Here is a 14,951-nt window from a genome sequence, read left to right on the forward strand (position 1 = left end):
GCGTAACTCCTTTGCAGTTTTTCCTGCCCAGTTGCATGCAGAGGACTGTAAAGCTAGTTGGAAGAGTAACTTCTCATGGATTTTCAAATTCAATCTTACAGACTCAGCATATTCTGAAAAAAATAAATAAATAAAATTGGGTGAGCTTTTAGACTCCCAATACTTTATCTTAGCAAGATTAGAACTCTGAAATTCACCTGTGCCCAAGGAAAAATGCAAAGTTCCAATTTGTATGGCAAAAAGCTTTTAAGTTTTTCATCCTGATGTATGCTGAAGCCAGGTGCATGATGGTATCTACTGAAAATGTGTTTTAGTTAACTTTGCATAAATAGGCAGTATTTTAATAGATTCTGACCAACCAATACAGTTTTGCTTCTCTTTGCATTTTTGAATGTTTGTTTTAGGGTCATAATAGGGCAATTACTACAAAAATAATTGTGATGATTCAAAATGTTACTGTCCTTCTGGGTTACCATCCTCATTTCTAAGCAAGCAGAAAGGACCTCACAAACACTTCTGATCTGTTTTAGAGGCAAATGATCTCTATCTTGGCTTGAGCTACTACTAAAGGTTGTTCAAGCTAAACTGGAGCACATTATACTGGGTTCAGGTGCAGAGAGCTCACATCCAACATTTTGACAATTTAGCCGTGCAGGATTTGACCTAGAGCAGGTGATAACTACTAGTATGACAGTACATGAATGGAGAAGCTAAAGGTAGCGTGTTTCCTGATCACAGGGCGCAACATATCTGAGCCTGCTGTTTTCTCTGTTAGCAAAGGCCTGAAGAGAATGGATCAATGGTAGCATCACATACAGTCATTGGCTGCAGTATAAGACAGCATTAAGAAGCTGCTATAGACATTAAAAGTAGTTTAACCAAAGCTGCATGCTCTCTGTCTGAGGTAGCTTATGTTGGTATTGTGACTTTTCAGCGTTACCAAGCCAACCATACTCTTTCATCTCAACACAGTATGACATTAAAGCTGTATAGATCTAACTAGGTAATTTTAGGTTGCCTACTTCAGGAGCAGAGATTGAAACAGTGCAATAAGCAGTCTGCATCACTACTTCTACTGCTACTTCTGCTGGTGGTGGGGGTCATATTTATAGTGTTTGGGATTTTGATCTCTTTTGTGTTTTTATTGACTTTTCATCCTTCTGTTCTGCTAGTATTTTGTACCTTCCACAATTAGCAATTCTGAAAACCAGAAAGTCAGCATGGTCTTTATAAATGTAATTATCATTAAACACAAATTTCCCTTTGTCTTTTAAATGGAACTGATAAAACATCTACATGCCACTGATCTTAAATGAATGTTAACTCACAAAATCAGAGGAAGGAGAATATTCACATTCAGACTGAGTTATATCTTTGTTATTAAATTACCTCTGTTAGTCTGCCTATTATTTAGTGTTCTTAGTCCTTTCATTTCCTGCTCTTTCCCTATGAATAAGTTATTTATCTGATTAAAAGGTAATTAGTTACTTTAGTGGGGCCACATGTATGAAACTGAGAATATAATTCTGCCTAAAGAATTTTTAAAATAAAATTTGTAATAATAAAAGTAAACTGAAGTGGCATTTTGGTTTTAATATAATGAAAAAAGAAAAAAATAAAAAAAAACAAACAAAGTTTGTGGAACAAAGACATTTCTTAGAATAGGAATAAAGCAGACAAAAACTGCACAGCATATGTGGTGTTTTGTAGATTATGATTTCATATTTACTTTGACAAAATTCAGATATATGCAAATTAAAGAGAAAGTGAAAATGACATGAAGTACAGGACAGGGGCAGAAGACTCACTGGCCTTTCTGTAGACATGAGCCAGCAGTGTGCCCTTGCAGCCCAAAAGGCCAATTGTATCTTGGGAAGCATCGAAAGAAGCGTGATCAGCAGATCAAGAGTGGTTATCCTGCCCGTCTACTCTGTGCTGGTGTGATTTCACCTGGAATTGTGCATCCAGGTGTGGAGTCCTCAATACATGAGATATACAAACCTGTTGGAGTGCATCCAGAGGAAGGCCACAAAAATGATCCAAGGGATGGAATACCGCCCCAGTGAGGATAGGCTGAGAGAGCTCAAGCTGTTCAGTCTGGAGAAGAGGTGGCTCTGGAGAGACCTGATAGCGGCAATTCAGTATCTAAAGGGGTGCTATAGAATCACAGAATCATAGAAACATAGAATCATAGAATCATAGAATGGCCTGGGTTGAAAAGGACCATAATGATCATCGAGTTTCAGCCCCCCTGCTATGTGCAGGATTGCCAACCACTAAACCATGCTGTCCAGAGCCACATGAAATGAATCTGAGACACTGTTACCAAGTGCTTTACTAGTAGCTGTATAATTCATCATGTACCATCTTGACAGTGTGTAGTTAGCATATAAAAGCCTCTTATTACTATCATTATGTTTTTATTTTTTAAAAGTACCTTAATTACTAATTACCAGTACTAAATCCTACAAAATATAAATTTGACAATATTTAAATTACTCAGGTCAGTAACGCAAAGTATACATGAATATGTCTATATTATATTCATGCCACAAACTTTTGTGTCTATATAAATGCATGCAAAAGAGGATGTCTAAATCTAGAAACAAGTTGAACTACTTTTGACTCCCAAAAGGAAGTTTATGGAAAAATCTGTAGTATAACAAATAAACTGAGAACTGGCTGTGAGAAAGTAAAAGCTGAAGTGTTCTGAGAATACATCAGGCAGAGAGGATGTTTGTCAAAATGCGAGTCCTGCCAAAATCCATTAGCGTTGTCCTGAGTAAAGTGTGAGAGTCTGTAAGTTTAAATGGGAAACTCATTTGGAGAGAGGAGGCACGTGAGTTCCTTAGAGAACTCTGCTTACAGGGCTTTCAAGAGCTGTAAAGCAACTGAAACCAAGAATTATATACAGGTTCTTCTTTTCTTGCCTCCATCTATAAATGTATTGCATTAAGTAGAAGAGCATTTGATTTGTACATAAACAAGGAACCAAGCACAGATATTTGCACAGTGTCACCACCTCTCTCCTGCACATGCAGCATGAGAGGCAGCTTTGGTCCCAAGGCTTTACATCCTCATTAGTGCTCATTTGTGCTGAGACTAATATGTCTTGTATATTAGGTGGATAGATGAGCAATATTTTGCCTATGTGGCTTTCAGCCCTGCTTTGGCTTGTAGTCAGACGGGAAAGTGTCCAGAATTAGTGCCAAACTGTTTAGTCTCTTTTGTTTGTGCTTTCTCTGCAACTGCAGTGTTTATGCTTGTCTGCTCAAAGCGAATTTGCTCTACTGACACTTCTGGGTGCTACATGATCTCACATTAAGATATAATATGAAGATTAAAAGAAAGTATGATTCTTGCTGAATGAAAATCTTACTTTACGTTCACTACTGTGCAAAAAGGACTGATAATGAAATGATAGGTGCAGAACAATACATCTCTGAATTATAAGTAATTTGAAGTTAACGTAAGAATATGCATGTGATTTTTTTTTTAATTTAATAGATAGATCCAGTTCAAGCTCACATCAAAATTAAATCTATAGGTATTACAAATCTGTTAGCTAATGTTAAGAAATTTCTAATAATTTTGTAAACAAGAAGCAGAAGGAAAAAAGTAGGAACCTGAGGTGTAGGACTTTTTCTTTTTTTCTTTTTTTCTTTTTTTTTTCACTTTTTCTTTCTTAATTGCACATAGGTTTTACATAAGAACATGAGGATTTTTCCTAATCAGGGAAAGGTAGGAACTTGTGAGTAAATGATGACAGTGGACAACTTTACTATTGAGCAACATGCCAAATCATCTCCTCCCATCTACTCTTCCTTGAGAAACAGATGCTCTGACAAGTTTAGCTCTTTAAATAAGAGTTAACAGAATACTCATAAATGCATAGGGCATAAATATAATGAAGAACAGATATTGGTTATTTAACAATATATATGAATAAGAATTTGAGAGCTTGCATGGACCAAATTCTGTATCCTACTAGGAGAATGGCACCATCTGGTGGATCTTTTCTTTGGAAACTTTCTAGTGGAAATTGTAATCATAATTTAGAGACTCTTCATCTACTGAAAAACTGAACTTTTTAAAAGAAATGTTAATAGTTAAATCAGGACAGAAAAAGTAGTAGTGACTGATATTGTAATTGTTGCACTTGTGAGTTGTGAAATCCTGCAGTAATTTCTTGCACAATGCATGCTATGTCAGTATTTAATAGAACAAAGAAAAATACTTAAAAAACTAAAATACTTGTTATGTTTACTTGAACTGTCTGTTCAGAGACATGAACACCTAGTAAAGAAATAAGATGTTCTAAACACAATAATAGTGTTCAATAGTAGATCAAAATAATATGTAAATGTTGGGTTTGTTTGTTGTTGTTATTGTTGTTTTTATGTACAAGTGCCCTCATTTACTGTTTCATGATTTAAACTCTTTGATTTGGAGAATTCTGTGGTATTAATTTTTGGCTTCCAAACATGACAACAGTCACTACTATATGCATTCAGTAGGGTACCAGTGATTTGCAAGTCTCAGGTAATCAGTCAGTGGCTCCCCTACAAATGACACAGGTTCTTTGCAGGGTTCTTTGAAGACAGCATGTTCTGGCATCTTCTGCCTAACTTCTTACTTGTCCTGCTACATTACATTACTGTAGCTTATCCAATAACTGAATGAACTAGATATACTCCTGGAGTTCTTTTCTGTCTAAACCATATGCACTCTATACGATACATATTGGTCCATGAAAAAGGAAGTTTGGGAACCCTTACTCAATGAAAATTTTCCTCCATTCTCTGCGTTATATCACAGACAAAAGTGTTCCAGAGGCCTTTTCCAAAAAGTTTTGTTCATTTTAAATAAATAAGCAGTATTCTAAGCAATGTAAAAAATTACTGCGATCAAATGAAATTTTTGTTTGTTCAAAACCAGCATTTGATATGTGCTTAAGAGTTTTCATTGAGAAAATATTTAGAATTATGGGCAGTAATCCACAGTTTCAAAATTCAGTCATTGTAAGGAACTCCAATAGTCCTAGGCATGTAATAGATACATATTGAAACTAACAAAGAAAAAATAATTAGATGCTTTTACATAATGTTGAAAGTGTGCACTCCCTTATTCAAAGAACCATCACATGCCTATTGAGTTTCAAGGAAACCAGACTGTATTCTGCATTATATTTATCTGCTGTAACAAAGAAGTGAATGAGCCAGTTTTCTTTACTGTCTCCCTCAAATACCCACAATTCATGAATTATTATTACTTCTTTTTCTTTTGATGCTATAAAAAGCATAAACACACATTTAGAAATTCAAATGAATACATTTAAACCAGACAATGAATAGTGTCCTGACACTGTTTGATTTCTCATTAAAATTCTGTATTGTTTAGGTAGTTGTGATGTATGCTCATTTTTGCCAGGCTCTTGACATAAAGTCTCTTTTTGGAAGTAGATGTGATGGGGCCATAGAAAAACTAGTTGTGGAACAGAGTCAATCATTTGATATGCAGTGCATTTCCAAAAAGCACAATCTCTTATTTATCCTATATTTGATAAAATGGTTAAAGTGTGTCTCTTTCAAATATCACCACAAAATATAATTAAAAAGCAGGTGAAAACAAGAGTTAGGCTGGTTAGAGTTGAAGGCTGAACAATTGATCAGTATTTGAATGTCAGCATCCAGTAGTATTTTTTTTTCTGTAAGGGGAAACCTAGGGAAAACTGCAGCTGCTTCTGTGGCATTTTATCAAGCAGGTCTTGAGTAAGGATTGAGATTGGAATTCCCAGAGCAGAAAGAGGCAGGGAGACTTCCAGTCCTGGAGGAAGGAGTGGATCGGAGAAGAAACATGGCTACATGGTAGTTTAAGCAAACAGATTAATCAAATGTAGTAAAGTAAGCAAGAGAGAGTGCAGATTATATTGGCAAAATTTGGAGCTGAATTTGAAGAACTTTCTTGCTCTCCGGTTGGAGTGAATGGAAATGGGAATGGGGCAGCCTCAAACTGAGTCCTCTTGAAACTGCAGAAGGTACTGGTATACCTTTGTAGTCAAGGAGAAGGCCTGTAATCACTCTGGATGAAGTGTCACTGTTCTCTGAAAAGGTGAGAACATTTTTAGCAGCTGGAAGAAATAGTTGGCACTTTCATTGTTTTGATTTTGGTTTTTCTCTTAGATGGCAACTTTCCCTGTGTTGGAACTCTTAATGGCTTTGAGAAGAAAGAGGAGAACTGACCATAGTGTCACTGTTCTCTAAAAAGGTTTGAGATGAAAAAAAGGGAACTGATCATACACAGATGCTGGAGGTAATAAACACCTCTTTTCCTGCAGAAAAACCTTCAAATCCATGTACTCCACATCATCTAAAGGATTCCAGAGTTGTAAAAACAAAAGAGCAATGTTATTCTGCTGCAAGAATAACAGATTGTTCAACTGAACTACAGTATCATCCTGTGCAGTATTCTGAATGATCTCATTTGTCATAGATCTGCAGTAGTTAATAAAATGAAAATGAATGCTAAAAACAATTTCTGCCTTATGCCTGAGGCTCATTACTAATTATAACACACTGTTGAATAATTTTGATCTCATTTAAAGGATCAGTTAAGATGACAAATGTGATTGTGTCTCACGGAGACTAAACTGATGTAAAAAATGTGTAGATTGAGGATGTAATAGAATCATAGAATAATAGAATAATTAGAATAGAATATAGAATCATAGAATAATAGAATCAGGTTAGAAAAGACCACTAAGATAATCTAGTCTGTCGACCCATCATCACCATGCCCACTAAACCAAGTTTCTTAGTACCATACCTACTCTTTTCTTGAAAACCTCCAGGTGGTGACTCCACCACTTCCCTGAGCAGACTGTTTCAATACCTTGCCACTCTACCTGAGAAGAATTTTTTTTCAGAATATCCAGCCTGAACCTTCCGTGGTGCGACTTAATGCCATTACCTCTCATCCTATGACTCTTTACCAGGGAGAAGAGTATGACCCTCACCTTGCTACAACCTCCTCTCAGGGAGCTGTAGTGAGCAATAATGTCTCCTCTGAATCTCCTCCAGACTAAACAATCCTGGTTCTCTCAGCCACTCTTCATAAGACTTGTGCCCCAGACTCTTCATCAGCTTCATTGCCCTTCTTTGGAGATGCAGCCTCCCCAGGGCCAAGTACAGAAGTACAATCACCTCTCTTGTCCTGCTGACTGCACTATTTCTGATATAAGCTATTAGTCTTTGTGACCACCTGGGCACATTGCTAGCTCATGTTCAGCCAGTTGTCAACTAATACTCCCAAAGTGCAGAACCTGGCACCTGGTCTTGTTGAACCCTCAATCCATCAATCCAGCCTATAGAGATCCCAGTGTACAGACCTTCCTCTCCTCAGGCAGATTGAGACTTCCTCCCAGTTTGGTGTCATCTGCAGACTTACTGAGAGTGAACTCAATCCCCTCATCCAAATCGTCACTAAAGATATTAAACAAGGCCAGCTCCAATACCAGCCTCCAGAAGAGCATCACTAGTGGCCATCTGCCAGCTGAATAAAACTCCATTCACCACTACTCTCTTGGCACAACCCTCCAGCCAGAGGGAGGGCTCAGCAAAGATTACACCTGTTCAAGCCACTGGCTTGTAAGTTCTCTAGGAGAATACCATGAGAGACAGTGTCAGGGGCTTTTCTAAAGTGTAGATAGATTACATCCACAGTCTTTCACTCATCCACTAGGTGAGCATATCACTTTGCAAAAGGAACCAAAATATGTTGGAATGGGATAATTTCTTGTATACATCTGTAATGAGATCCATCTGTGACAGGTAACAGGAGTTTCTGTATTTTAAGAGTTCCGAGTTCAATCAGCCATTTGGGATACAGAAAGCATTGTCTGTATAGTTAATGATTTGAAGAAAAAAATGTTTGAAGAATCATACAAGCAAGGTTTTGAATCTGTGTATCTCCTAGAAAGGCTGATCAAAATCCATCTGTAATAAAATCATAGAAACATAGAATACCCTAGGCTGGATGAAACCCACAGGAATCATCGAGCCCAACTCCTAGCTTTGGACAGGACCACCCAAAATCAAACCATCAAGACACTGTTGGAACAGTTCTTGAACCACAACATGCTTGCTAGTATCAAGTCTGAAGATATAATGTTTAATCTCATTTCTCTGTTTAAGTACCAACATGACAGGAAACAACTGATTTTATCTGGAGTGATAGCTCTAAATTCATGGTCCTTCACTATCCAAGGTAAAGAGAGCTTTCTTCCTAATGATGAACACCGCTCCTAGCAGGGTTTTACAGTGTGAACTGCAGAATAACAGGAGCTGAAGTTACAGCTCATTTCACATTTTGATTGTGAAAAAGATAAGAAGCATAATTGCATTTTGCTAGAGGATGCACACTGTTATACTAGCTATGAATTTAGTTTTGTTTGCCAGCCTTATCTGAAAGAAGGACTTTGAGAGCGGAGATCTGGGACTTTGGCTTACTTCTAACAAATAAGAGTGGCCTCTATGTGATTATAGCTTTTAACATCACCTAAAACAACCCCACGGCTACTTGCTAGCTCATCACCACATCTCCTGCAATTCTGCTTTGAAGTTTGGCAGCCACAACCCACTCAGTCAATAATGCAGACTGCTCCATAAGCATTCAACCATTTATTTTTAGATATAAGATAAGTAAGGTTAAATAAATAAATAAACACTGTCTACCTTTTGAGATAGGTAGGTACATTAACTTTTCAAGTACTGAGATTGAAATTTCATGTGCCTGAAGTTAAATTGTAAAACTTCAGCACCTACAATTCAGACACGCTGATGAAAACAATAACCATTTTTTAAAAGAGCTCTGGGAGTAATAGTCTTCATCAAGCAGAGAAGTAGAACTTTTTTCCATTGCTTGAAATCCCTCATACCCTTAATCACATTTACTACTTGCCAAAGTGGTAGTTTGTGCTGAAATTCCAGTAGTGGCTTGTAACTCTTCAGAGATTAAAACTGAGTCACAAAGCACTATAGTGTTACTATAGCTTTTTTTTTTTTTTTTTTTTTGTGTGTGTGTGTGTGTGTGTGTGTTTGTGTGTGTTAGCGAAGAGTTCATTCACCTAAAAATTCAATTCCAGATATCTCAAAACTATTTACCATCTAGCTGATTATGCACACAGAAATGTTCTAGGACAGATTTTAACACCATAGACACATTTATATACAAGAGCCATCTTCTTTTAATTTCCCTAAGAAATGGTTGTATTCTATTTGGGATATATGCTTGTCTTTCAGTCTCACTTTTTAATAGTAGTCAGTGTTGCAGAAAATACATAGATTTTCTTCGATCAGAAATGATCATACAAGGGTAACTGAGAAGGAAAAAACAAAAGAGTGATATTTCAGGAGCCAGGCAGCTGTCTTCAGAAAACTGTATATAAACCCTGCTCCTATGAATAATTAAATGCCTGAAATGAAAAAGTTTATCAACAGTGTCCATTACAAAATTTTCCTAAAAGCTGGACAGTACAGGTTTGAACATTCCTAAATCAAAAAACTACTTTTGAATCTTCCACAGCATCTTTTAATGTCTATTCCACTTCCATGCCGTTCTGGTTAAAGAGGCTTTCTTGTTCAGGTCTGCTTATCAGACTGAAAATGTGCTCAAAATGTGTTATGTGGATTAGAATGCTTCAGGTTAACTCAGGATCATGTTTTTTTTGTTTGTTTGTTTTGAGAGACATACTGTAAGTTTTCAATAAGGCAAACAAACAAAAGGAAAATCAGATATTTGCACAATCATAAGTTACAAGGTGCCTTCTATAATATTGTAAAATATTGTTTCAAATAAGCAGTGTTTTGTAGTTCTTTCAGCCCTTGTGATTGTCATTTGACTACTTCTTGACTGTCGTCTGTAGTTCTCTCAAATGAACGACTTTAATGAATTTGAAGAATGTGATATACCACTTTCTGTGGCTTGGATTGATACAGTTTGGTGTTCTGATGAATGCTACATTTCTGAGCTATGTGAATTGTTTTGTCATTATCAGCGATATAGTAGAGATTTCTCTGTTATCACCATCATGCAGAGCACCAAAGACCACCACACACTGGAGCTGTCTTACAACAGCATCTACCACTCCAATTGTGAAGGCTCATGTTTCCATTTAATCATGGCAGATCTAAGGAGTGTTGGATTTCTGTGTTGACCAACGTTATGGAATAGAAGAGGGAACAGAACCAGATCTTCCTATTTGAGTCTTCTGCTTCAGTCACTGTTTTTCCTGATGTTGAGAACGTGATGCTAAGAAAAACTTTTCCTGTAGCATCCTGAAACAGAGACATTGCATGGTAGAAAAGAGTGAAAAGATGTTTCTGTGACCTTTTGGTGAAGAATGTAATTCTATTTATGCATTCCTACAATGAGACAATGATGTTTTCTGTGTCACAAAGGGCATTTCTTAAGGAAACTTCTTGTCAGTCCTGAGTCTGGCAGCACACAGTCCAGAAATTTGAATGCTGTGAAGGGTGCAGAATTATGGGTAAGGACACTGAAAGAAATGGAAGGGTTTTATCTATAGATACTTAGCTTTGTGTATGGTGTCACTGACAAAACTTTTTTTTTTTTTTACAAGAGTGGCCTATATGACACCAGAGTTGCAGGCACGAGATGGGATTCACTTCTCTCAGAAGGGGAAGAGAGTACTTTGGAAAATCCTGGCTGGGCTCACTGGTAGGGATTGAAACTAGATGTAAAGGGGGAAGGAGGTGGCAGTTTGGAGGTGTTGCCCTTTACATCAATAAATGAATAAGGCATGAAGAACTGTGCCTGAAGAATAGCCGCAAGCAAGTAAAAAGCCTATGAATGAAAGTTAGAAACCCAGGTAACAAAGGAAGCCTTGTGCTTGATATCTACTACAGGCTGCCTGATCAATCAGAGCCTACTGATGAAGCCTTCTTCCTCCAGCTACAGCAGTCATTGTATTCACAGGCTCTTGTCCTGCTGTAGGACTTCAACTACCCTGACATCTGCTGGAAAAGTGACACAGCAAGATGTAGACAATCCAGGAGGTTCCTGGAATGCGTGAATGATAAATCCTGGAGCCAAGTAGCAGAAAGCACCTCACTGGAGGGGTTTGCAGTACTGGACCTATTGCTCATGAATGCAAGTGAACCGATTGGTGACATCAGGATTGGAGACTGCCTGGGATGTAGTGACCAGGATTTCAAACTGCTGAGGGTTATGATACAGACAGAGAGTAAAATCAGGATGCTGAATTTTAGAAAATCCAAATTCCAGCTCTTCAAGGGGTTAGTCAACAAAACCCCCTGGGAAACTGTCCTCAGGGAGAAGGGAGTGGAGCAGAGCTTGAAGATATTTAAGGAAACTTTCCTTAGGGCACAAGAGCTCTTCATCCCCACAGGAAGTCAGTGTAGGAAGTCAGAAAAAGAAGGCAAGAGACTGACATGGCTGAACCAGAACCTGCTGGTCAAACTGGAGAGCAAGAAGAAAAGGCACAGACAATGGACAGGTAAGCTGGGACGATGACAGGGATGCTGTAGAGATGGGGTAAGGAAAATCAAGGCTCAGCTGTAACTGGACTTGTCAAGGGGTGCAGTGAAAGATTAGAAGGTCTTCTATAGGTACATCAGCGAGAAAAAGAAAGTCCAAGAAGACATACCCTCCCCCACACCCCCCAGTGATCAATACAGGCAGGCTGATAACAACAGGCAAGGAGAAGGCTGAGGTACTCAACAACCTTTTTCCTTAGTCTTAACTGGTAACAGCTCTTCCCACAGCCCTCGAGCAAATGGGGAACTCTCCAGCTGAAGATCAAAGTCATGATTGCCTGAGGAATCTGGATATCCATAAGTCTATGGGTCTAGATTAAATGCATCCCAGAGTCCTAAGGGAATTGGCTAATGTAATCACCAAGCCACTCTAAATGATATTTGAAAACACATGGCAGTTATGTGAAGTCCCTGGTGACTGGAAAAAGGCAATGTCACATCCATTTTTAAGAAAGATAGAAAGGATGACTCAGCCTTACTTCTGTGAAAGAAAGGATCATGGAACAAATCCTCCTGGAATCTATGCGAAGGCATGTGGAAGAGTAAGAGATGACCAGCATGTCTTCACAAAGGGCAGGTCCTGCCTGACCAACCTAATGGTCTTCTATGGTGGTAAAGCTGCATCAGTGAACAAGGGAAGAGCCACTGATGTCATCCATTGGGACTTCAGTAAGGTCTTTGACATGGTTCCCCACATCTTTATCTCCAAATTGGAAAGATATGGATTTGGTGAGTGGACTGTTTGATGGATGAGGAACTGGTTGTGAAATTGTCCTGAGAGAGAGATGGTCAGTGGCTCAATATCCGGGTAGAGGTCAGTGATGAGTAGTGTCCCTCACGGATCAGCACTGAGACTGATGCTTTTTAATGTCTTCATGAGTGACATTGACAGTGGGATTGAGTGCACCCTCAGCAAATCTGTGGATGATTCCAAACTCTGTGGTGCAGTCAACAAGCCTGAGGGATGAAATGCTACCTAGAGAGACTTCGACAGGCTCAAGCAGGGTGCCCAGGTGAACCTCATGAAGTTCAACAAATATAAGTGCAAGGTCTTGCATCTAGATTGCAGGAAGCCCCACTGTCAGTACAAGATGGGAGACAAAAGGATAGAGCACAGCCCTGCTAGAAAGGACTTGGGGATACTGGTGGATGGCCACCCGGTAATGAGCCAGCAAGGTGCCCTCAGATCCCAGAAAAGCAACCATGTCCTGGGCTGCGTCAGAAGAAGTGTGGCCAGCAGATCAAGAGAGGTCATCCTGCCCCTCTATGCTGGTGAGATTTCACCTGGAATAGTGCATCCAGGTGTGGAGTCCCCAGTACAGGAAGTATATAGGCCTGTTGAAGTGCATCCAGAGGAGGACCACAAAAATGGTCTAAGGGATGGAATTGGGGCTATTCAGCCTGGAGAAAACTCTGGAGAGACCTGATAGCGAGATTTCAGTATCTAAAGGAGGGCTATAAGAAAGAAGGGGACAGACTCTTTAGCAGAGTCTGTTGTGATAGGACAAGGGGAAAAGGTTTCAAACTAAAAGACAGAAGATTTAGATTGGATATAAGAAAAATGGTTATTATGGTAACAGTAATGAAGCAATGGAACAGGTTGCCCAGAGTGGCGCTGGATGCCTCGTCCCTGGAGACATTCAAGAGCATGCTGTATGGGGCTCTGAGAAACCTTATCTGCCTGTCGATGTCCTTGTTCATTTCAGGGAAGTTGGACTAGATGACCTTTAAATGTTTCTTTGAACTCAAATGATTCAATGTTTCTGTGATTCTATGCTTAAGATTTTGTTTAATAATATTGCATTGTCAACTTAGAAAGTAAATATAAAGTTGTATTTACTGCTACATCAGTAACAAATGCAATTGCTACACCGTAGAGATCTAATATGAATATAGAAAGAAAAATTAAATTAAATTAAAAAAAAAAAAAAAAACAAACAACCAGAATGCAGACAATTGGGTAATTGTCACACTAATAGTAGAAACTTGATAAAAGAGAGTCATGCTTACCACTATTTTTAAGTGGGTGCTTTTAAAACTTCCCTATGTTTAATATGATGTTAAGGTTTGAATTTCTTCTCTTAGCTAATCAATAAATAGTGTTGATTAAGTATATTTATATAAATATAAAAATTGATTAAATATATAAATATAAATATATAACTAGTTCTATGATACTGTCTGGATATGTATGGTAGAAATACCAAAACATCATCTCTCTTCAGTTATGACTTTACAGATTTTTTGCTAATTAACATCCAGTTGATCCTCATATGAAATAATAAAGGCATTTGTGTGCTTTTTAGCTGTATTTAAAGTCTCTGAAGAGCACTGGAGATCCATTACTCCTCATGCTATACAAAAAGTGCTGCCTACATCATACTGGACAGTATTGTGACACAAAAGAGATGATGAGTTGGTGACACTGAGTTCTGAGGACTTGACATTCTGACTGTATCTGCTCATGGTTGCAAATAGACTCTGATCAGAAATCTTGAATTGAACACCATCATATTAGCAGCTGTGATGCATTGAGTGTGCATCTACAGCATGTCTTCCATTTTAGTTTTATCTCTAAAAAATCCATTTTGCATAGTGTAAGAGTGATTCACTTATTAACCAGAGCACAGTAAGGGGGACAATTGGAAGATTTTCTTCCTAAGTGCACCCCTGAGCCAAATTAAAATGCTAGTGCAGAAACACTTCTATCTTATCCACAAAGGCAAGCATACAGTGATATTCTGAGAGGGAAACATCTGTTTTTACACTTTATATAATTGTAAAGTGAGAGTTAAATGGGATCTCAGAGTTACTTAATGTGTTATCATTAGGATCAGATACATGTATGCTGTTCCTACTAAAGAATAGTCTAATCTGTCTTCAAGAGCTTCCAAACATAGGTCTCTTAAGTCTCTCTAGTAAATAAATAAATAAATAAATTGCTTACCATTAAGCACTGAAGATTCCTACTGAGCATCAGGGCTCAGTATAAAGACTGAGCACTCTTAACTTGAATGTCTGCACTGTTTTCTGCTGCCAGCTGTTTGCTCCACTTTGTAGCTTTTATGAGGATGAGTCATTTCTACTAGGGGGATGAGATTCCAAGAGGGACCAGAAAGCCTGGCTGAGACTTCCTGAGAGTTACAGGAGTAGCCCTGTGCAAGCTGTCTCCACTATGTTCATCCACCAAAATCCTGGTGTCCCTTGCTGTATGTTCAATTCATTACTCCTTATCTTGTCCCTTATAAAAAAGGAAATGAGTCCATTACCGCCTTTTTAAAAAGACACATTATATTAAGATATTATAACAACATGTAGATTTGAAAGGGGGTATGATTACTTTTGTTTCAGGATTCGAATGAATATTTGCTACAG

General features: G+C 38.2%; 1 protein-coding gene across 4 annotated transcripts in view; it reads left to right on the top strand.

Moving 5' to 3' along the window:
* Positions 1-14,951, top strand: part of CDH12 (cadherin 12) — a 528,906-nt gene that overhangs the window by 433,623 nt on the left and 80,332 nt on the right. The window contains exons 1-2 of one of the 4 annotated variants that reach the window (XM_025147688.3): positions 10,148-10,546; positions 10,640-11,536. The exons of 2 other annotated variants lie outside the window; for them this stretch is intronic. In XM_025147688.3, the coding sequence (XP_025003456.1) occupies positions 11,164-11,536 (373 nt within the window). In that variant the 5' untranslated portion in view covers positions 10,148-10,546; positions 10,640-11,163. Of the gene's footprint in view, positions 1-10,147; positions 11,537-14,951 lie in introns of those variants that run through there. One more of the 4 variants, XM_025147687.3, reaches the window with a different exon arrangement.

Source organism: Gallus gallus, chromosome 2 (genome assembly GCF_016699485.2).
Source record: "Gallus gallus isolate bGalGal1 chromosome 2, bGalGal1.mat.broiler.GRCg7b, whole genome shotgun sequence".
NCBI classification, from domain to species: Eukaryota; Metazoa; Chordata; class Aves; order Galliformes; family Phasianidae; genus Gallus; species Gallus gallus.